The following is a 22,592-nucleotide window of genomic DNA, read 5'->3' as shown; positions in this document are numbered from 1 at the left end:
AAAGACAGCTTGAGGTCAGAACACTCGGAATACCCAGGAATACAGGCTGTGGGGTGACAGAAAAATCTCTACAGGTGTACAGAGAAAACTTGGCAGGACAGAGGTACATGTTTGTGAATTGGGAGAGATAAAGTGGCAGGCAGCATCGGCATCTTCCTAGGAGAGACAAAAGGAAGACAAAGAGAAGCAGTGGAAGAGTGGTATTTGGACAACAGAAAAACCTCTCTGGACCACGAACTGGGAAATTTAAAAATACGGAGAGAGCAGTTTCTAGTCTACACACTGCCTTAGGAGCTGAAGATCAGCATTTTCAGGGATGTGCACCTTTCTCCAGACCGGAGAAACCACCGTGTGGCTGCGGGAGGAGTCAGCCCAGGATGCTGTAGCAATCTCAAGGGCATACTGGGAGATAACAGACCCCTCCCTCAAGTACTGTGGGAAGAGAGTTTATTGGCCCCCGAGGACAAAAGACCATGCAGGTGCCAGCAAGAGGCCTTTTGTTGGCTGGGGGGAGTGGCGCTACCCCAGAACCAAGTCCACGAAGAGCAGGATCCTTTAACACATTGAGTTTTGAATCCCAGGAAGAATCAAAATGGCAGAACAGCATGGAAGGTTTTTTCTTGCATCTCTCATCCCTGAAATGCAGCCAAATCAACACTGAAGCATCTTGCACACCTAGAAAACTGATTTGAAGATTAACACATCTGCTGCACAACCTGAGACACAGAACTCAGCAGGTATGTGATGCGGAGAGGTGAACTGGTGGAGAGAGAAGCCTTGCAGGGCAGGGAGCTGTTTTTGCTTGTGGAGAGAGGACAGGGACGGAGAGGGGGAGTATAGGAAAAGCACATCCCCAAAGAGCAGCTGGAGAGAAAGTGGAAAAATGGAAAACAGCCATAGGGACTGAACAAAAAAGGGAGAAAGGAGAAAGGAGAGGGTTAAAATTCCATTATGACTCTATAAACAGGGGGAGCACAGAGAGTCTGAAACTCCATGCAGCTCAGTACCTGGTGGTGCTCTGGTGGGAAGGGCGAATCCCCTGGAGCAGGGAGGAGGTCCGAGGGGTCCACAGGCCACACGGGGAGTGGCAGTTCCTCTGCAGAGAGGACATTTGGTAGAGGCTGTGCAGCCCCCCCACAGGCAAAGGTTCCAGCTGACACTGGAGGACAAATCACATTCGCTGGTGTTGGCACAAGGACTTTAAGGGGGAAGCCGGGCGCTAGATGGGTGTTGTGATTTTCCATAAACCCTGAAACGCTGCTGTTACAAGTTCGCGTGAACTCTTTATGGGGCGGGCTGGCACCCAGCTGCAATCTCTGCACACCAGCAGCTCAGTCTCCTGAACCTTCCTGAGGGCGGGCCAGCACCGCCATGCTCAGCAAGATCCTCCCCCAGCCGAAGTTCCTTAGAGCTGAGTGGTTGGAGGGAGGGGCCAACATGGCAGAGAAGTAGGGGGGTCGGAAGTTCACTCATCTCTCAGTGAGTGAGGCCAAAAGACTTTGAACTCCAAGAGTCCGGGAAGAAAAGAGGCAGAGTTGCTTCTAGGGATCCAAAGGGACAACCCAGCAGGCCAAGGTGGGACTTCAGCCCACGGACCCACAGTGAAAGCGGACGAGCACGCCAAACCACGCCCCTCCACGCTTGGTAACCGCGTCTCTACTGGAGCCGAAGATGAACCCAATTGCATTGCCTGTTTTTTTTTTTTTTTTCTGGGACAATTCTTATTATATAAATACATCTTCCTTTCTTTTCTTCTTATCTCTTCCCTCCTCTAGTCCGGTTACTTTGGTTGATGGTTTCTTTTAACAGACATATTTAATCCATTCTCTTGATACATGTTCTATACCCCCTTCTTGATTTTCCTTATTTTCTCTCTGGATTAAGCCATATAGTTTGTTTCGTCAGTTTTATCTTCTCTTCTTTTTTCCTGCCTCCTTCTTTATTTTCCTTTCTCTCTGAATTAAGCCATTATAGTTTCTTTGGGTTTTGAATCCCAGCTGAGCACCTAGGAAGCTAGGGAGACCGTGGAGCAGGGCAGGACTCGTCTGGGCTGCTCTGTGATGGCTGCCTAACAGCGTGGTTTGAGACACCCAGTCCGGGGGCAGAGATGGGGGTGTTGCCATTTTTCTCCCCAACATCAACACCGTGGGGCTTCCTGGAACAGGACAGATGCCCCCAGTGGAGGCAGGACTGCTTACACGAAGCCTCACCCCTCTGTGCCTGGTAACTGCATAACTGCTCAGCTACCGGAATGAGGCTGACACTGACAGAACCAGACGGCCACTCCTCCGGACCAGTATAGCCACCGGTCCCAGGCACCGGCAGACATCCGCCCTACAGTTTTGTAAGTTAGTCTGTTTTGTTTTGTTTTGCTTTTTATTATTAGTGTTTTCTCTTTCCTTCTCTTTTCCCTCCTTTTCCTTTCTACTCTTCTCTCTCTCTCTCTCTCTCTCTCTCTCTCTTTTTCCCTTTCCTTTGGACTCAGTTTCTCATTTGACTTTTGGTCAATTCCTTTATATGTGTGTGTGTGTGTGTGTGTGTGTGTGTGTGTGTGTGTGTTTCTTTCTTTGTTTCTTTCTTTCTTTGTTTTGGTTGTTTGTTTAATCAGGCATTTCTACTTTATTATTTTTACACCTTTTCTTTATCTCTTTCTTCATTTTCTCTCTCTTTATTTGGATTAAGCCTTATAGTTTCTTTGATTCTCTGCCTGTTTTTTTTTTAAGTTTCCCAACCAACCCTCTCTTTGTACAGGATTTCTCTTTTTGTACAGGGTAAGTCCCCCTCCCCCATTTTTTCCAGGATTACTTCAATGAACAAATCAATGCACATCAGTGGAAGGTCCGAAAAATCCACCACTAGGAGCAGTCAGATAAAGCAGCCAAACATGCAACAACAGAATGCATGCAGCACACTCCAAAAACACTTCATGAAGTGCCAGGCCCTGCCCAGTGTATGACCCCCTTTTAATATAGTAGCACCGGCAGGTGCAGGATACATAACAAGCTTTTAAACATATAAGGGGCAGAAAACTAGCCAAAATGATGAAACAGAAGAATTCTTCTCAAAAGAAATTCCAGAAAAAAGTGACATCTGGAGAATTGGTCAAAACAGATATAAACAATATATCTGAGAAACAATTTAGATTAATAGTCATAAAACTAACAGGTGAGCTTGCAAAAAGCATAGAAGACAGCAGAGAATCTATTGCTGCAGAGATCAAGGACCTAAGAAATAGTCATGATGAATTAAGAAATACTGTAAATGAGATACAAAATAAACTAGATGCAGTGACAGCAAGGATGGAAGAAGCAGAGGAGAGAAGAGGTGAGATAGGAAAAAAATTATGGAAAATCATGAAGCTGAAAAAAGAGGGAAAAGAAATTACTAGACCACAAGGGGAGAATTAGAAACCTAAGTGATTCAATGAAATGAAATACTATCTGCATCATAGGAGTTCCAGCAGAAGAAGAGAGAAAGGAGCAGAAGGTTTATTTGAACAAATTATAGTTGAGAACTTCCCTAATCTTGGAAAAGAAACACATCCAAGTCCAGGAGGCACAGAGAACTCCCTTGAAAATAAACAAAAACAGGTCAACACCATGGCATATTATAGTGAACCTGGCAAAATACAAAGATAAAGAAAGAATTCTGAAAGCAAGTAGGGACAAATGGGCAAGGGTAGATATATAAAGGTAGTAGCAGACCTTTCCACTGAAACTTGGCAGGTCATAAGGTAGTGGCAGGAAATATGCAGTGTGCTGAATAGGCAAAATATGCAGCCAAGGATCCTTTATCTAGCAAGGCTGTCATTCAGAGTAGAAGGAGAAATAAAAGTTTTCCCAGAAAAACAAAAGCTAAAGCAATTCATGACCATTAAACCAGCCCTGCAGGAAACCCTAAGGAGGACTCTGAATGAGAAGAAGGAAAGACTACAAAGGACCAGAGACATCACCACAAACATGAAACCTACAGATAACACAATGCTGCTAATCCTTACCTTTCAATAATCACTCTGGATGTAAATGGACTAAATGCCCCAATCAAAAGATATAGGGTATAAGAAATAGATTTAAAAAAATCCATCTGTGTGCTGCCTAGAAGAGACTCATTTTACACTTGAGGACATCTGCTGATTGAAAGCGAGGGGATGGAGAACCATCCATCAAGCTACTGGAAGTCAAAAGAAAGCCAGAGTAACCACTTCTATCAGACAAACTATATTTTAAAACAAAGACTGTAACAAGAGATGAAGAAGGGCATTATATAATAATTAAGAGGTCTATCCATCAAGAAAAGCTAAGAATTGCAAATGTTTATGCTGCCAACTTGGGGCATAACAACAAACATAAGCAAACTTACTGATAATAATACTGTAATTGTAAGTGACTTTAACACTCTACGTACAGCAATGGGCAAATCATCTAGGCAGAAAATAAAAAAAAAAATGGCCTTGAATGATACACTAGACCAGATGGACTTGATGGATATATTCAGAAGTTTTCAGCCAAAAGCAGCAGAACACACATTCTTCTCCAGTGCACATGCAACATTATCCAAAATAGATCATGTACTGGGTCACAAAAGATCACTCAACAAATATAAAAGGATTGAGATCATACCTGTGCTTATTTTCAGATCACAACATTATGAAACTTGAAATAAACCACAAGAAAAAATTTGGAAAGTCTCCCAATGCATGGAGGTGAAAGAACACCCTACTAAAGAATGAATGGGTCAACTAGGAAATTAAGGAAGAAATTAAAAAATATATGGAAGCAAATGAAAATGAAAACACAATAGTCCAAACCCTTTGGGATGCAGCAAAAGCAGTCCTAAGAGGAAAACACATTGCAATCCAGGCCTATCTCAAGAAGCAAGAAAAATCCCAAATACAGAACCTAACCTCACACCTACAGGAACTAGAAGTAGAGCAGCAAAGAAACACCAAAGCCAGAAGAAGAAGAGAAAAACAAAGTAGAGCAGAAATAAACAATACAGAATCCAAAAGAAGACTAGAACAGATAAGTGAATCTAAGAGCTGGTTTTTTGAAAGAATGAACAAAATTGATAAACCCCTAGCCAGACTTCTCAAAAAGAAAAGAGAACCCAAATAGATAAAATCAAGAATGAAAGAGGAGAGATCACAACCAACATCACAGAAATACAAACAATTATTAGAGAATACTATGAAAAATTATATGCCAACAAACTGGACAGTCTGGAAGAAGTGGACAAATTCCTAGACACCCACACACTACCAAAACTCAACAGGGAGAAATAGAAATTTTTAACAGACCCACAACCAGCAAAGAAATTGAATCACTTATCAAAGATCTCCCAACAGATAAAAGTCCTGGGCCAGATGGCTTCCCAGAGGAATTCTACCAGCCATTTAAAGCAGATTCTTCTCAGGCTGTTCCAAAAAATAGAAATAGAAGGAAAGCTTCCAGACTCATTCTTATGAACTGGCACTACCTTGCTTCCCAAACCAGACAAAGGCCCCACTAAAAAGAATTATGGCTCAATATCCCTGATGAACATGGATGCAAAATTTCTCAACAAGATATTCAACAGTATATTAAAAGAATTATTTACCATGATCAAGTGGGATTCATTCCTGGGCTGCAGGGCTGGTTCTCTATCTGCAAATCAATCAATGTGTTACATCACATTAACAGAAGAAAGGAAAAGAACCATATGATCCTGTCAATAGTTGCAGAAAAAGTATTTGACAAAATACAGCATCCATTCTTAATAAAAGTTGGGATAGGAAGAACATACCTTAACATCATAAAGCCATATATGAAAGTCTCATGATATGAGCTAATATCATCCTCAATGGTGAAAAACAGAGCTTTGCCCCAGAGATTAGGGATCAATGACATGACAGGGATGTCCACTCTCACCACTGTTGTTTACCATAATGTTGGATGTCTCAGTCTCAGCAATCAGACAACAAAATGAAATAAAAGACATCCAAATTGACAAAGAAGCCAAACTTTCACTTTTCACAGATGACCTGATAGTCTACATGGAAAACCTGAAAGACTCCACCAGAAAACTGCTAGAACTGATACATGAATTCAGGAAAGTTGCAGGATATAAAATCAATGTACAGAAATTAGTTGCATTTCTATACACCAATAGTGAAGTAACAGAAAGAAATAAGGAATAGATCCCATTTACAATTGCATCCAGAACCATAAAATACCAATGAATAAATTTAACCAAAGATGTAGAAGATCTGTACGCCAAAAACTATGGAAAACTTATGAAGGAAATTGAAGAAGACACAAAAATGGAAAACCATTCTATGCTCATGGATTGGAAGACCAAACGTTGTTAAAATGTTGATACTACCTAAAGCAATCTACACATTCAATGCAATCCTAATCAAAATAACACCAGCATTCTTCTCAGAGCTAGAACAAATAATCCTAAAATTTGCATGGAACCACAAAAGACCCCAGATAGCCAAAGTAATGTTGAAAATGAAAACCAAAGCAGGAGGCATCACAATCCCAGACTTTAGCCTGTACTACAAAGCTGTAATCATCAAGACAGTATGGTACTGGCACAAATAGACCAATGGAATGAAATAGAGAACCCAGAATTGGACCCACAATTTTATGGCCAATTAGTCTTTGACAAAGCAGGAAAGAGTATCCAATGGAAAAAAGACAGTCTCTTTAGCAAATGGTGCTGGGAGAACTGGACAACATTTAGAAGAATGAAACGGCACCACTTTCATACACCAAACACAAAAACAAACTCAAAATGGATGAAAGACCTAAATGTGAGACAGGAAACCATCAAAATCTTCAAGGAGGAAACAGGAAACAATCTCTTTACCTTGGCCACAGCAACTTCTTACTAGACATGTTTCCAGAAGCAAGGGAAACAAAAGCAAACATGAACTATTGGAACCTCATCAAGATAAAAAGCTTCTGCATAGAAAAGGAAACAATCAATGCTACTAAAAGGCAACCAAAGGAATGGGGGAAGGATATTTGCAAATGACATATCAGATAAAGGGTTAGTATCAAAAATCTATAAAGAATTTAACAAACTCAATACCCAAAAACCAAATAATCCAGTAAAGAAATGGGCAGAAGATATGAATAGACACTTTTCCAAAGAAGACATCCAGATGGCAAACAGTCCCATGAAAAGATTCTCAACATTGCTCATCATCAGGCAAATACAAATTAAAACTGCATTGAGATACTACTTCACACTGGTCAGACTGGCTAAAATGAACAACTCAGGAAACAACAGATGTTGGTGAGGATGTGGAGAAATGAAGATGTTCTTGCACTGTTGGTGGGAAGGCAAACTGATGCAGCCGCTCTGGAAAACAGTGTGGAGGTTCCTCAAAAAATTAACAGTAGAACTCTCCTGTGACCCAGCAATAGCACTACTAAGAATTTATCCAAAGGATACAGGAGTGCTGATTTGTAGGGGCACATGTACCCCAATATTTTTAGCAGCCCTATCAACAATAGCCAAATTTTGGAAAGAGCCCAAATGTTCATCAACTGATGATTGGATAAAGAAGATGTGGTTTATATATATATATATATATAATGGAATACTATTCAGCTATGAAAAAGAATGGAATCTTGCCATTTGCAACAACATGGATGGAACTGGAGGGTATTATGCTGAGTGAAATAAGTCAGTCAGAGAAAGACAGATATCATATGTTTTCACTCATATGTGGAATTTGAGAAACTTAACACAAGATCATAGGGGAAGAAAAGGAAAAATAAGTATGAAGAGAGAGGGAGGAAAACCATAAAAGACTCTTAAATACAGATAATAACTGAGGGTTGATGGAGACGATTAGGGGAGCAGGAAATGGGTGATGGGTGCTAAGGCGGGCACTTGTTGGGATGAGCACTGGGTGTTGTATGTAGATGATGAATCACAGGTATCTACTCCTGAATCCAAGATGACACTGTGTTAGCTAACTTGACAATATGTTATTTAAAACAAATAAAACAATAAGGTTGTAGTAAACAGGTAACGTACCTGTCTATGACAAGGCATAGTTGCGGGCTCCTTGTGCCAGTTATTATCCATCCGCTTCTCTAAATCCATTCTTTATCCTTTTTGTCCTGCTCTGTTTCCAGAACGGCTGACTTCCAGTGAATGCATCACCAGCCTACCTTGCCCTATTGGCCTGCGATTGGGTTCGGCAGATGCGAAGCACTGGTAGGCCATCAGGAAGTAGGAGAGACCAGGATATGTATTCTTCTCTCTCCCTGTGCTGTTCTGTGAGTAGCCATTCTGTTTCTCTATGGTCACCTCTCTTGCCTCTAGTCAGGCAGACCCCCCTCCCTGGCTGTAGCTCTCACTAGGATCTCAGCCATTCCTTCCCCTCTCAAGAGTTGTCAGTTCCTACATGCTTCCCTCTTCCTTCCCAGTTCCAGACCTTTGTAAATAGTCCCTTTAATATAAAACCCTATTCAGTTAAAACCTATGAATGTGACATCTTTTTTCTGCTGTGACCCTAACAAAACTCTTATACATCTTAATAGAAAGATCAAAACTTTACAAAGGCAGGACACCTGGGTGGCTCAATCCGTGGTCAAGTTCTCACAGTTTTTGAGTTCAAGCCCCACTTTGGGCTCAGCACTGACAATGTGGAACCTGCTTAGGATTCTCTCTATCCCTCTCTGTCTGCCCCTCCCCTGCACTTGCTCTCTTCTCTCTCAAAATGAATAAATAAACTTAAAAAAAAAAACCTTTACAAGGCATTAGTATAGTACTGTAGATGATTTCTTTTTTAGCTTTCCCTACAGGGTTTACCTAATAAATCATTTGTAGATGTGTGTGTGTGTGTGTGTGTGTGTGTGTGTGTGTGTGTGAAAGAGAGAGAGAGAGACAGAAAGAGACAGACAGAGAGGGAGAGATAGAGAGAGAAGGAGGGATGGCGGAAAAAAAATACAACGTTTTATTTCAGGTTCTGGCAGTAATCACATGGACAAAAAGATTCTTTAGAACTGATGCTTAGGGACCATGTTTTAAAGAATAGGACAGTTACACGATGCTTAATACTTCCTAAACTGAGTAAAGTATATATTCAGTATTTTATTACTTTGCAGTAAATATGCTAAAAAAGAAATTCCCCCTTATCATGATGTAATTCACAGTCCTCATTTTAACACTGCTTATGTTCTCTATTCCTATGTAAAAAAAATCAGAAGTAATAATACTCGTAATTATAATACACATATAATATTGCATCCTGATTTTTCCACTTAAAAGTATATAATGAGCATGTTTCCATGTTGCTACATAATTTTCATAATCATTACTTGCAAATTCTACATTGTATCTAATCATACAGATGTATCATAAATCACAAACCACTGTGGCTCCTTTTTTTCCCTAGGCAATTTCCCCATAATCTATATGAAAATTGTTACTGTGCACAGAACATCAAATAAATCTTATAGACATGAGGTCTTTCCTCAGAAGAGTAAACTAAGTTAGGACTGAAGTGTGCTTGCTCCAGGATCTAGACTGGTCTACAGGACTGACGGGCAAAATTGACTAGTGGTCTGTGTACTGAGAAATAGAGTAGCCTATTCTCCGAGAAGAGGGAGCTAGGGAACCAGACGTAGACCAGGGACAGTGCTTGAGCCCCAGGAAGAGACAGGTTCTAAGGACAATTGATCTCTTTCACCAAATATCCATGAGAGACTGGGGGCGTGGGGCTACCCTCTCTTGCAATCCATGTATCCTGATGGGAGAGGAGAGACTTTTCCTGCTTCCAGGGAGAACACAGCCCCATCACCACTGCAGGGCCCCAGTGAGGAACAGCATCGATAGCACCCACACCTACACACGGTCTCTGTGGGGGTTTGAAGGGAGATTCAGGGCAGTGAGTTGAGGGCCAGCTGTAGGTGACCCCTGAGGCGGTAGCAGCCCGGAGGAGCCTCCATAGCAGCTAGCCGCAGATATTTCTGTAGCGAGCTGGAGCCAGAGCCAGAGAAGCATGGCCTCCGCGAGGTTGTGCAAATGACTGTTGCAAAGCAACCCTCTAGCAATGCCCCTAAATAGAGAACCCTTTGTGAGGTTGTCTAGCAGTGGCACCAAAGTGTTTTAAACAACACTTCTTGTTACCATTAATGGGGCGTTAAGTTTTCCTCCGGGTCAAGGTAGCCTAGATGTGAGGTGAGGTAGTTAGATGTGAGGCACACGGACATCCATACATTGTTCTCTAACCTCTGAAGTATTTTACATAAAAGACAGAGGGTGAAAGCAAACATATGATTCAACAGAAGGAAGGTAAATATAAGGATTTTGCACAAAGTGCTCTCAAAAAAATTTTGCTATTGGACTGACAATAGGCATTTTAAATTTCTTTGAAAAAGAAAATTCCCAAGGGCTGTTTTTCAGCCACATGGGTAAGTTTAACAATGATTCTAAGGTCTCATAACAGCAGTAAAGAATTTTATATGAATAAGCCCCAAAGAGTACATCTTCTAAAAGGCAGCCGCTACGGAGCTGCTCATTTTCCCGGCCTAAGGGAAGGTTGCTGGCATTCAACTTTTGTAGGCTGAAAGTCTGAATTTGTTTATTTTATGGCTAAGATATTTGACATTAATACAACAGTATTTGCAGCTAGTTTGCATGCTGTAAATAAGAAAAAATATCAAGAACAATACGTATGCCAGTCCCAAAGGTCGAGGGTGTTCTCCAAGTGTATTTTATTAAAAACACCTGGGCTTTCTTCTGTCAAATTGAATGCATTTCAAAGCATTTAGAATGATTGAATTAGAATGTTTTTGGTTGCAAGCAACCAAAATTCAGCTTAGAACAAAGAGATAGTTTATTGGAAAGATCCTGGGGTAATCCCCCATAGAACGAAAGGAAGAAGGGAACCATGAGGTTGCACATGGCAGAAGTGGAGCTGGCCTTGGGGGTGACTGACTCCGGAGACTGAAATCTGGTCACGACAGACTCCACCTTGTGCTGTGGCTCTCCTCGGTACAGGATCCTGTTCTTTTTCAGATACAGATAGTATAGTAGCCATGGGTCCCTCCAGAATAACATCTGTCCAGATCTGTTTGTTTGAAAAATCCTGAAGAAGGGCTCTGCTTGGCCCAATTTTGGCCACCTTCCATCCCACAACCAGCCATTGTGGCCAATGAAATGGTGTCCTACCATGACCCGGCCCCAAGTCTACAGACTCTCCCAACCACAAAGAAGGGGATGATAGCATAGACAGGGCCACTGGGAGGATAACCCTGAGCCAGGATGACCTTCCACTTTTGACTCTTAGAAAATTTATTGACAGTATCGTTGTTCCCATATTAAGAGTTTTGAATGAGAATTCCTTTCTGGTTTGTCCATTTGAGTACACAGTTTAATGTACAAAACTGTCATTGAGTCATGTAAAAATACATGGTTTTGAAATCTGTATGAAGAAACAGGCCTAAAAATATAGAAACAATGCTCATCTTTTTGGGACCCTTGAGGTCTGGTCCTATATGAAGAACTGTTACTGTTCCTGAAATTCCTTAAGAAATTAAATACAACCCCAGGCCTCTGGTGGTATAGAGTATCAACTGGTATAAAATATCAAATGCTATTAAAATGTCACTTTTAAGGGGAAGCTGGATGGTTCAGTTGGTTGGGCAGCTCACTTTGGCTCAGGTCATGATCTTGTAGTTCATGGGCTCAAGCCCTGAGTCGGGCTCTGCACTGACAGCTCAGAGCCTGAAGCCTGCTTCAGATGCTGTGTGTGTGTGTCTCTCTGCCCATCCCCTACTTGTATGTGCTCTTTCTCTGTCTCTCTCTCTCTCAAAATATACATTAAAAATATGTATCTTTATCACTTTAATACATTCCTAAAGAGGCCTCTCTACCTAAGTGCTTTTCAGGGACAAGGTCTAATTCAACGATTGGCCTGCATTTCCCTTCATTTGTTTGCTCAGCAACATACTGAGCACCTCTTTAGGTTAGACACTATTCTAGGCTCTGCAGAATTGCTAGTAAACAAACAGACCAAAACCTCCTGCCTCAGTGGAACCAGTAAAACATTGTAAATAGAGAGGGAGGAATTCTCAGTATAATAAGTGGGTAGATGTTTTAAATGACCCAGAAAACATTTCAGCAATAATTATTCTAACTCTTCAATCACTGTATCTTCTGATATTTATAGTAAATAAAATATTTATGGTAGCCAACTAGACTTTAGCAAGAAACTGAAGGACTTATAGCGAAAAAAGACTTTAGAAATGATTTTCCTAACGAAATGGAATAAAATATCCTAAAAACAAAGACATTTATTTATCAATACTATGGGTAAATGATTAGGTTATACTAAATAATTTCCTCCCATCAAACAAAGGGCCTTGACAGTATTAGCCATTGTAGGCATGGCCATTATGTGGCCTTTATTCACTGATATTATGATCGGAAAAGATACGATTCAGTAGGCAGGAAGGGAGAGGCTAGGACTTGAAGGTCTCTGGCTGGGGAAAAACATACATTTTGGGACAATGCTGGGAGCCTCTGACCACCAGCAAACTCCCTCAGGCTTATGGTTCCTCTTAAGAATATAGCAGACACCACCTACTCCCTTTCAGGGTGCCCTCAGGAATTTAACCTAACTAAAAATAAGTAGTAGACCCTAAAACATGACCCACAGGGAATAGTATGCCCATAGACCACCTCTCATACAATGGAAATGAGCAAATCAGAAAGGAATGATTAGGCATTTAGAGTTACCTAGCCAATAAGGGTAGGACCTGAGAAGAAACAAGGGGAAAGGAAAGGGGCTGAGCAAAACTCTATAAAACAAAGCCCCTTGCCTACGCTCCTAAGCATTCACTTTCAAATGCTCCCTCTCTGTAAAGAGAGTTTTCAGATAATTCTTACTTTTTTTTTAATGTGTCTTTTTATTTTTGAGAGAGAGACAGAGCAGGAGCAGGGGAGGGGCAGAGAGACAGGGAGACGCAGAATCCAAAGCAGGCTCCAGGCTCTGAACTGTCAGCACAGAGCCCAAAGTGGGGCTTAAACTCACTAACCGCAGATCATGGCCTGATCTGAAGTCAGACGCTTAACCAACTGAGCCACCCAGCCATTCCTACTATTCTTACTAATCTTATACTCTAATAAACTTCTGCCTGCTGTTCATTTTATTCTGCGTCCTCCTCTTCCTTTTTCAAAAGGTGAGAGATGGAACCCTGGACACTGAGGTAAAAAAATCCTACAAAATATAATTACAAAGAAACAGATGTAATATAATATTCCCTCACATGGTACAGACATTAAAAAATGAAAGAAAACTTCCATTTTTATGAAAAAATAATTTTGACATTATAGTTTTATTTTTCTCATTTGGAACTTTCTGTTTTATTTACTTTATATTTTCTTTTATTCTATTTTCTAATTATTCTTGAGCTTCTTCCTCCTTTATTCTTGCAATCTTGAATTTCTACTTTTCTCTTAAAAAGATTTAAAGTCAATGAATTGACCTCTGAGTAAAATCTTGGCTGAAGCATATCAGTGATATTAAGCTCTCAAAATTTTGTAATTGTTCTGCATTTCCTCCTTAGTTCCAAAGTTAACTTAGCTGGTTATATTTTTATTCTAAGTAGTTGGAATTAAGTATTTTTTATTAATTTGGGATACAGAAAAAAAACGTGCTTTTTAATACTTTGGGGGGAGGAATTCGTGTTATTTTTCTGTGCATCTTAGTAGTCGATCAATTTTTTAAAATACTATGTATGCTTTAAAAGGCGATATAGTCTCTGTTTACAGGGACAAAGTTTAAAATCTATTTCTATTGACTCCATTCTATTACTTGTTCCTATCTGCATCATGTATCAAATCTACAGGGTGATGACAAGTTGTCTTCTATGACTGTTCTGTCCATATCTTCCTATTTGTAACTTTTGTCTACATTTTTACACTACACCCTCAGAACAAATAATTTGGGGGACCTGGGTAGCTCACTCAGTTAAGGGTCTGAGTTTGAGTCAGGCCATGATCTCAAGGTTCATGAGTTTGAGCCCCACATTGGGTTCTATGCTGTTAGTGCAGAGCCAGCTTCAGATCCTCTGTCCCCCTCTCTTTCTTGCCCCTCCCCTGCTCACGCTTGCGTGCTCTTACTGTCTCTCTCAAAAATAAACTTTAAAAAAAGACGAATAATTGAACTGTTATATCTTCCCTGGGATATGTTCTTTTTGTTACTATTGACTGCATACTTTTCTCCCCTTGTCTTTTATTTTGTCTGATATGAATTCTCCCACATTTGTTTTCTTCATACTTATTTTTGTCTAACTTTTACTTATTCATTTTCAAATTTTAACCTGTCTAGGTCAACCTATTTCAAGATCCTTCCTAGGTTATGCTTTTTAGCTGGATTTTGTTTCTTAAGCCACTCAATGTTCTTTCTTTTTTAACTAGGGAATTTACCCTATTATATTTATTGTCATAATTGTTATGCTTGACCTTGCTTTTTCTTACTTTTCTTTCCTTGTTCTTTAAACATTTTTTTCCATTTTCTTTGCTGAAGATGTTTCTTCATTAACTCTCGTCTTAGAATTTAGCCCAGTACCTGGCCCATAACAAGTATCCACTATATGTTTGTGGAATTAATTAAGTATAGTATAGATGGTTTGTACAATGATATGAAAGATACACATGCTTCTTTTAATCCTATTCATGATTAATTTAATTTTTGGAGCATTTAAGAACCAATGTTAAACTTTCAAGACTAACAAGAGAATAATAAAGTTCTACTCCTCTTTACTGAAACTGAAGAATTTGGTACTTCTGAATCCTCTTGGCAAATCTATTCTAATTTTTGTCAATTTAAGTCACATTTATTATCACCACCATTTTCTTATTTTTACAATATGGAACATTTGTTTCATATAAAGTGTAGTGAAGACAATTGTTTTAGATATAGATCTTTTTATTTAACTTGTTTTCATTCTTACTTCCAGTCTTTTCCAGCTATGATTTCCCTATTCTTGTTCTTTTTTTCTCATTTTCCTGGCAAATATCTTTAATTATGATGTTCAGGGGGCTATCGGGTATCAGGGTTTCTAAATCTTTGCCCATGTATGAACATTTTCTATTTCTTTCCAAACTCAATGGCCTCGGGGAGTGTATCAGAGTCTCCAAACCTCACGTCTCTCTGGAAATTCTGACAGGATGGCTTTGGGGTGACGCTTCTCACTCCTCAGCCAAGCAGTTCTGCTAAAGGCAGCACTATGTGCCTAGCTGGTCAACACCCGTCAGGTAGATATATCCCCAGGTATACTTGGAATGGGTACAAGTTTGGGAGTTGTCAGTCTTTCAGGATTTAGTGTCATGGACAAGGCTGAGGCCAAGTTTTGTTTCTGCACGGGTAACCCAACTTTCCATTCTGAGGCATCGGATGGGGCTGGGTCAGGGCCATCTCTGCGGCTGGTGCTGAATGGCACTGGGGTTGGCAGCCCCTCGAGGGCCACATGCAGTGGGGCGGGAGTTCTCAGCCAGTGTTCTCAAAACAAGCATCAGAGCTGTGACTAGAAGGTGGGGGTAGGGATGCCTGGCAGCTGGAAACCACACATGTCCACCACAGGCAAGCTGATGGGAACGGGATTTCACTAAACCAAATGTGGACCCTCTATGGGATGTCTTCTCATTATTCTTACTCAGACTTTCTAGATTATGTAATTTTAACCCAAGGGGTTGAACTGAGGTCATTTTCTCGATCTTGTGCCACCTCTGTTTTTTTCTAACATACACAAGTCTGTTCACGTAACTTGGTTAATACTATCAGTTGTAGAGAATGTGGATGTTAATCATGTTTTTTTCCTAAAGGAACTGGAAGTTTGACATGTAGAAGATAACCTTCACTTATATATCCATGTTGTCCCCGAGAGTGTAGCCTTCCTGTGCTGAGCTGGGAGTCCTGGGGACTTGGAACTTGGTGTTCATGTAACACCTCCTGGGTGTCTCATTTCACTGTTTTCCTTTGCACAATGTGGAGCATTTGCTTCAGGTAAAGACAATTATTTAGATATATATGTATACCCCGTGCCACAGACTGAGTTTAATATTAATTGTAAGCCATTTATTTGGGAGGGAAAAGGGTGTTTAGTGGTGGGGACTGCAGGGTTAACTCGAAGGGGAAATGCCTTCAAATTTGGCTATTTCAAAACAGAGTAACAGACAATACAATTAAAATGGCTAAGGGAAAATTCTTACAAGACCAGATGAATAGAAGAAATAGTATTGAAAAGATACAATGGCAAATAACTTAAAATAGGTAAGTAATATCAACTAAAAAACCTAGTACATCTAAAACAAACATGTTTGAAGAGAACCCGTTATAGGCCACGATGTGCTTGACTACCGCATATTTCCTGCTTTGCTAGGTTGGCCATGTGAGTGAGGAATTTCCTACAAGATGCCTCATGACTTTGGAGGACAGCGAAGACAAAGCCAAGGTCCATATTGAGTTTTGGCATCTTAAACTCAGAATGTCCTATATCATAAGCCAAACTGGATTCACTAAATGTCTTCCAAACTTGTTACTGACAAGTACATCTTCTCCCATTCTAGAATATACAGGTGTTTCTATTTTAAAGCATGCACAGCGCTTTATTTCTACCCTAACAAGTGCTTTGCTTCTTTATTTCGGCCATTGTTATATAGAATCTGTGATAAATAAAGTGCCTTTAATTTACCTCCAAGTTTCTGGCTCTCTACAAATACCACTGTAGATTTCTGTATCCTCCAAATATATCTGATAAAAATGAACAGAACAAAACTTTTTGAATCATAGTTTTAAAATAAACATTTGTAATCCTAAGAAAATATCCATTATCTTTATAGAGAAAGGGAAATGCTCCATGACCCCATTTCTCTGATTTTTAGGGAGGTGGATCTTTCTGCTAGAACTGGTGAGAACAGACTCTTCTGGAATCTACAGAAGGGGTGCCAGCCCTAATGGCACCACCTGTGAGGGCCGGGTCCCCAGAGACGGAGCGTTTGGCTAAGCGACTCCTGAGGCTGTTCAGGCCCGTCTGCAGCTATGAGGAAGGGCAGAGTGAGAGAGGAGGGGCCCTAGCACCAGCCCCAACGCAGAGCTTTCCTTCTGCCAGAGCATTTGTTGTTACTCATGTTGTTTTGCTTTTCATCTACATAATAATAGAAAGGGCATGGAAAAAGGTATTTGCTTTGCAACATCATGGCAACAAAAATACAACTGTATCAAAAGCTTAGCAATTTTATAACAAAAAGAGGCTCATGCTGTCCAGCTCCCACAGGTGGGAAGAGAGGCAGTAAGGATGTTCCTGCCCCATCAGGCTCTGGAGAAAAAGTGAGTATGTCCATTAGTGGATCTTACTGAGACAAGAGAGAAAGATAAGGAAAAATATTCCAGAAGTTTCATACATACAACCATCTTAACCATAAAGAGCTATACTAAATATAAGGAAGTTGGAAATCAGCATATCTAAACATTTCACTTTCATTCAGATTTAATCAACAAGTTAATCTATTACTCTGACTAAAATTCTTTTAACTAATGAAAAAAAAAGAAGAAAGACACATGACCTGAGGACAATCTGGTTTTGCTTTATTGAATATCATCCCACACCCAATATTTACAGATGTAATTAAATGGAATTTATAAGATACCAAGTGGAACATTTAAAAAAGTTAATCTGAGACACTCTCAGTGGAAATCATCAACGCGTATGTGTTAATACAATAACTAATTTAAAATTTTCAGGCAATATCCAAGGTGATTCAGTTCATTAAAACTCTTTTCAAGAAGAGAGAAGTCTGAGGAAATAAAAAAAATGTTTAGAAAAATATTTCCATATCTAGTCACAATCTTCCAGTTTTTCTGTAAAAGAAATTCAATAACAGTTATAGACATTCTGGTCACCATGAACTAAACACAGATTTCTTAATTGCATGACTATTTTCCTCAATGCCATATTTAGCTTTAAGCACAGAAAACAATCTCTTCTTTTGTCATGTTTTCATGATAGGCTTAAATATTTTTTTTATGTTTAAAAAGAAATACATATTCAAATGTAAGTCAGCACCTACGTACGTGGGCACACGTTACTATTATGACCGGATTCTGCATTAACGATAGGCCATGGCCGGAAGAGGACAGACAGCAAGGACGGCACGCCGCTGCCGAGCCACAGGTGTGACTTGCGGTGGAAGCCAGGAGCTTTCACAGACAGTAAGAGGACAGCAGAGGCACAGACTCTACTACTGCCTGAAGGAACACCACGGATATGTGGACTGAGGGACAGAACTTACAGCCGCAATACTGTCAAAATAGGACTGCAAAAACTATAGGGACCACAGTGGCAGATGGGGGGCGCTATCTTCTCTATCTGTACAAATTTAAAGGTATCCTCTGCTTTTAGATGGTCTTGGTTTACTCCTCATACACGGAATTCAAGAATTACAGAATTCCTTATCCTGAAGAAGTATGGGCTTACAACACTACATACACTGTTCTCCCTTTTGCTTAGAAAGATGGCAGTTCGTCAAAATGTATTACGATTACTATGTTTTTGGACAATCTCGATATTAAAATATAAATATCACATGTTAATATTCAAATATTAAATGTAAAATTGAGTCCTATCTATGCATTTCAAAAATGCCAAGATAAAAATAAAGCAGTGTGTAAGGGATAGCAACTTTTATATTAAAGCCCTGAAAATGAAACAATTTTTAACAGTATTCTTTTTTGCTAGAATAATACTGCTGAAGGGGTAGATAAGCATGACATGGAAAATCATAATGAATATATATCCTTTATTATCCACAATTTGAAAACATTCACTTAAGGGCGCCTGGGTGGCTCAGCTGGTTAGTGTCAGACTCTTGATTTTGGCTCAGATCATGATCTAACAGTTCGTGGGTTCAAGCACCATGTCGGGCTCGGTGCTGACAGTGCAGAGCCTGCTTGGGATTCTCTTTCTTTCCCTCTCTTTCTACCCCCCTCACCCCCTCTCTCAAAATAAATAAATAAACTTTAAAAAAGCCAAAACATTCACTTGCCAAAAAGGAAGCTGGAAATGGTGGTGGTGCTGGATCCTTTTTTTTTTTTTTAAGTAAAAACTTCCCTATACACAATAAATAGGTTTGCTGCTCAACAAACCTATTTTTTGGACATAAATGAAAATTTCATGTTATGGATCATCATATAGTTTAATTCACTGGAGTCCAAATTAGTGGACTTTGAAGGACCATTTTTAATAACAGAAATTAACCCTCTTCATGAACAGTTTAAATAGCTGATAAAAACACATGGAAGTGAGGGGAACGTTGTACCAGCGGGATAAGGTGTATCTGCAATCAAACCGTGGCCCGGGGCATCTTCCTCTTCATTGATTACTCAGTGTTAATATGTGCACCCTCCTGCTTTATAGATATCAGACAACACATATACTTGATGTGTTTTTGTTCAACGTAAATATACTGCTGTGAATTTAAATTTTTTTCTCAAAATCTACATTTTGTTCTGGAGATTACCAACACATTGGTGACCATTGTCTTTGGTTAATAGTATACTCATGGGCGTGACATATGCTGGCTTTCTCAAAATGCAGGGCAGACTTACCAGTATGGTCAATAGTTGATCATTTTTCGAAGGGCATCATAGCATTTCCATTTGTCTGGGATGTAGAATGGCTCGAAAATGTGAGGAAACGGGGTGTCATACCCACATACTCTTGATATAGGAGCCTCGAGGTTCAGGAAACATTCTTCCTGCAGAGAAGGATACAGATAGTTAGCTTCCAGAATATTCTCTTTTATTCACAGAGATGAAATATTTCCACTTAGAATATAGTTCTATCCAAGGGCATTAAAATAACTAAGTACTTTTTAATGGAAAAAAAGTGAAAAAATAAAGTAAAAAACAGCATGTTTGTCATGATCCCAATTTTACTTAAAATGTTTTCATACATGCATTTGCATATATGCCTACATATATATCTATTGTTTAAATATAATTGCGATTATACCAAACATGTCCTACAAATACAAGTGTAAGGCATGACAAAATCATAGCAAAATGCTCACAGGACACTCTGCAGCTGGAAATTAGTGATGGTGTATGGGTTCTTTGTTTCCTGTATTTTTCAAGTTGTGTATACAATGGACATGTATTACTTTCATAATATATATTTGCAATTACTCTACACAGTTAGACTGAACTTCTACCCGTTACTTAATGGTGTCTGGATTCTCTCATGGCCAGGCTTTTGTAGATGCTGATGGTCCCCTGCCCAACTCACTGCCCAAGCCCCTCACTCGTTGCCTGACTGATGTGTGCTCATCTCTCACGTATCATGTTAGAAGTCGCCTCTGCTGGGAAGCCTTCCTTGGTGGCTTTTCCCCAACCCTGCACCACTGACACGAGAGGGGCTTCTGCCCTGAGCTCTCCCAGAACAGACCTCGGCAAGATCCGCAAGTTGCCCAATTATCTGTCTCTCCTGAGAGATGATAAACTCCATGAGGCTAGAGCTCTGGTTCAAAAATGTAAAACCTCAACCACAGAAGAATCCTGTAGGGAAGAAAAGTTAGTCAGGTGGCAAATGCATCCTTAAAAACAAAATTTGGGGGGACTTAAAAAAATCTGAAGAGATACATGATTAAACTATTCCTATGAAAATATTTATGTTACCATTCACAGCTATTACCTCAATCTTAGGTGTTTTATGAATGTTTCCAGAGGGGAGGGGAGGGGAGGAATGAGATAAGTCATGGGAATAAAAAGCAGAGCATTAGGAACACAGTCGATTTTGTAACAGCGATGTAATGGGATAGGTGGCAGCCACACCTGTGGTGAACACAGGATGATGTATAAACTTGTCAAATTACTAAGTTGTACACCTGAAACAGATGTAGCACTGTGTGTCAACTACACTAAAACAAAACAAAACAAAACAAAACAAAACAACTACCTTTTAGGTTTTTTAGTTTTCTTTATACATCTCCATTCTACATTACCTTTACAAACGATTTGAGGTTCACCTTTCCTTACATATTTTACTTAACTGCATTTTATTGTTTTGCTTCTTAACACAATGCTTTATTTTTTTTAATTTGTATTTAAATTCCAGCTAACATACAGTATAGTATTAGTTTCAGCTGTACAACACAGTTATTCAACATTTCTGTACAATACGCGGTGCCCATCACAAGTGCCCTCCTTAGTCTCCTCATCTACCTCACCCATCCCCCACCCACTGGCCCCTCTTGGTAACCATCAGTTTGTTCTCTATTGTTAAGAGTCTGTTCCTTAATTTGCCTCTCTTCTTTTCTATTGTTTCTTAATTTCCACATATGACTGAAATCACAAGGTGTTTGTCTTTCTCTAACTTATTTCACTTAGCATAATACTCTCTAGCTCCATCCACATCATTGCAAATGACAAGATTTCATTCCTTTTTATGGCTGAGCAATATTCTATTGCAGGTGGGTGTGGGTATGTGTATATATGATTTTCAAAAATATATTTTACACCATATATATATATATATATATATATATATATATATATATATATATATACACCACATCATCTTTATCCATTCATTGGTCAATGGACATTTGGGCTGGTTCCATGGCTGACTATTGTATTATTTTAACATTTTCATTTGAGCAGAAAGTTTTACATAAAGGAATCATGATACCTCATGTTCAATATCTATCCTCTGTGGGTATTTCTTCAAGTGACAAGCATATCAGGGCAGAAAGGGCCTGGGAACAGAACAAATTAGCATCAAGGAGATCCAACTGGGCATTTACAGACCTCACTCTGCCCCCATAACCACTGCGGTTCATGGTATCAAACACCAAATAAATGCTAGTTTTTTTCTCACACAGGAAATCTTCATTAACAACTTGAGAGCACTACATATATGAGGCTTAAAGAGTAACATAGGAAATTGCACTACTAATATGCTAAAGGAGAGAGATTGGATTGGTTGATTCTGTAAGATAAACTTTACACTTTAATAAAAAAAATTCAACATTGAAGGCTCAGACATTCTCGGGGTACTGGGAAGGGGCATTCCCACTTCTCCCTCGCACCTTCCCAGCATCACTGTGGAGGTGGGGGTAACAAGTTTTCCTGAACTTGGAAGGAATGGGGGGAGGGAGGGGAGCAGGGAGACATCCACTGTCTGAATGTTTCTCCTCGGGGACTGCCTGGCTGCCAGTTGGTTTGTCCCTGAGTGCCTCTCGCCTATGTTCGGCGCCCTCGCCCAAGTGCCCGGCGGAATGCAGGGATGGTGCTGTGCAGGGGGCAACAGGGCACGTCAGCTGGGGTAGAGACGAGTGATGGTGGTGGCGGCAGCGATGAGAGCGGGCGCAGCGGTGGGTCAGCCAGAGGGAAGTGGGGGAGAGGGAAAGGAAGGCAGAGAGGGAAGAAAGCCAAAGAAGGTGGGTCGGCACTGGAGGGCAGGAGAGAGAGGATTGTTTCTTGATAGCGACAAGTAATTTTAAAGGGATTTAAATTGTTGATGTTGGATTAACTCAGTTTTATTATTTTAATTGTAAAACTGAGTTAAAATGGGCTGTTTTCC

The 22,592-nt window shown here is 40.0% G+C and overlaps 1 protein-coding gene and 1 long non-coding RNA gene across 4 annotated transcripts in view; one reads left to right on the top strand and one right to left on the bottom strand.

The window, feature by feature from the left end:
* Positions 1 to 1,021: 1,021 nt before the first annotated feature.
* On the top strand, positions 1,022 to 16,705 carry LOC115296763. The gene is made up of 5 exons (XR_003911038.1): positions 1,022 to 1,644; positions 2,165 to 2,344; positions 8,136 to 8,279; positions 15,838 to 16,018; positions 16,395 to 16,705. It is a non-coding gene; the product is annotated as an uncharacterized LOC115296763 (long non-coding RNA).
* Positions 16,706 to 17,578: 873 nt separating this feature from the next.
* BCKDHB (branched chain keto acid dehydrogenase E1 subunit beta) overlaps positions 17,579 to 22,592 on the bottom strand; it is a 215,422-nt gene continuing 210,408 nt past the window's right edge. Inside the window, exons 10-11 of one of the 3 annotated variants that reach the window (XM_029945196.1) lie at positions 19,619 to 19,767; positions 17,579 to 17,872 (exon numbers count right to left, since the gene is read on the bottom strand). In XM_029945196.1, coding sequence (XP_029801056.1) covers positions 19,627 to 19,767 — 141 coding nt within the window. In that variant the 3' untranslated portion in view covers positions 17,579 to 17,872; positions 19,619 to 19,626. Of the gene's footprint in view, positions 17,873 to 19,618; positions 19,768 to 22,592 lie in introns of those variants that run through there. The other 2 variants (XM_029945195.1, XM_029945197.1) reach the window with 2 other exon arrangements.

Source organism: Suricata suricatta, chromosome 7 (genome assembly GCF_006229205.1).
Source record: "Suricata suricatta isolate VVHF042 chromosome 7, meerkat_22Aug2017_6uvM2_HiC, whole genome shotgun sequence".
NCBI classification, from domain to species: domain Eukaryota; kingdom Metazoa; phylum Chordata; class Mammalia; order Carnivora; family Herpestidae; genus Suricata; species Suricata suricatta.
The sequence above is the reverse complement of the archived record's forward strand: the minus strand, read 5'-3'. Positions and strand labels throughout refer to the sequence as shown.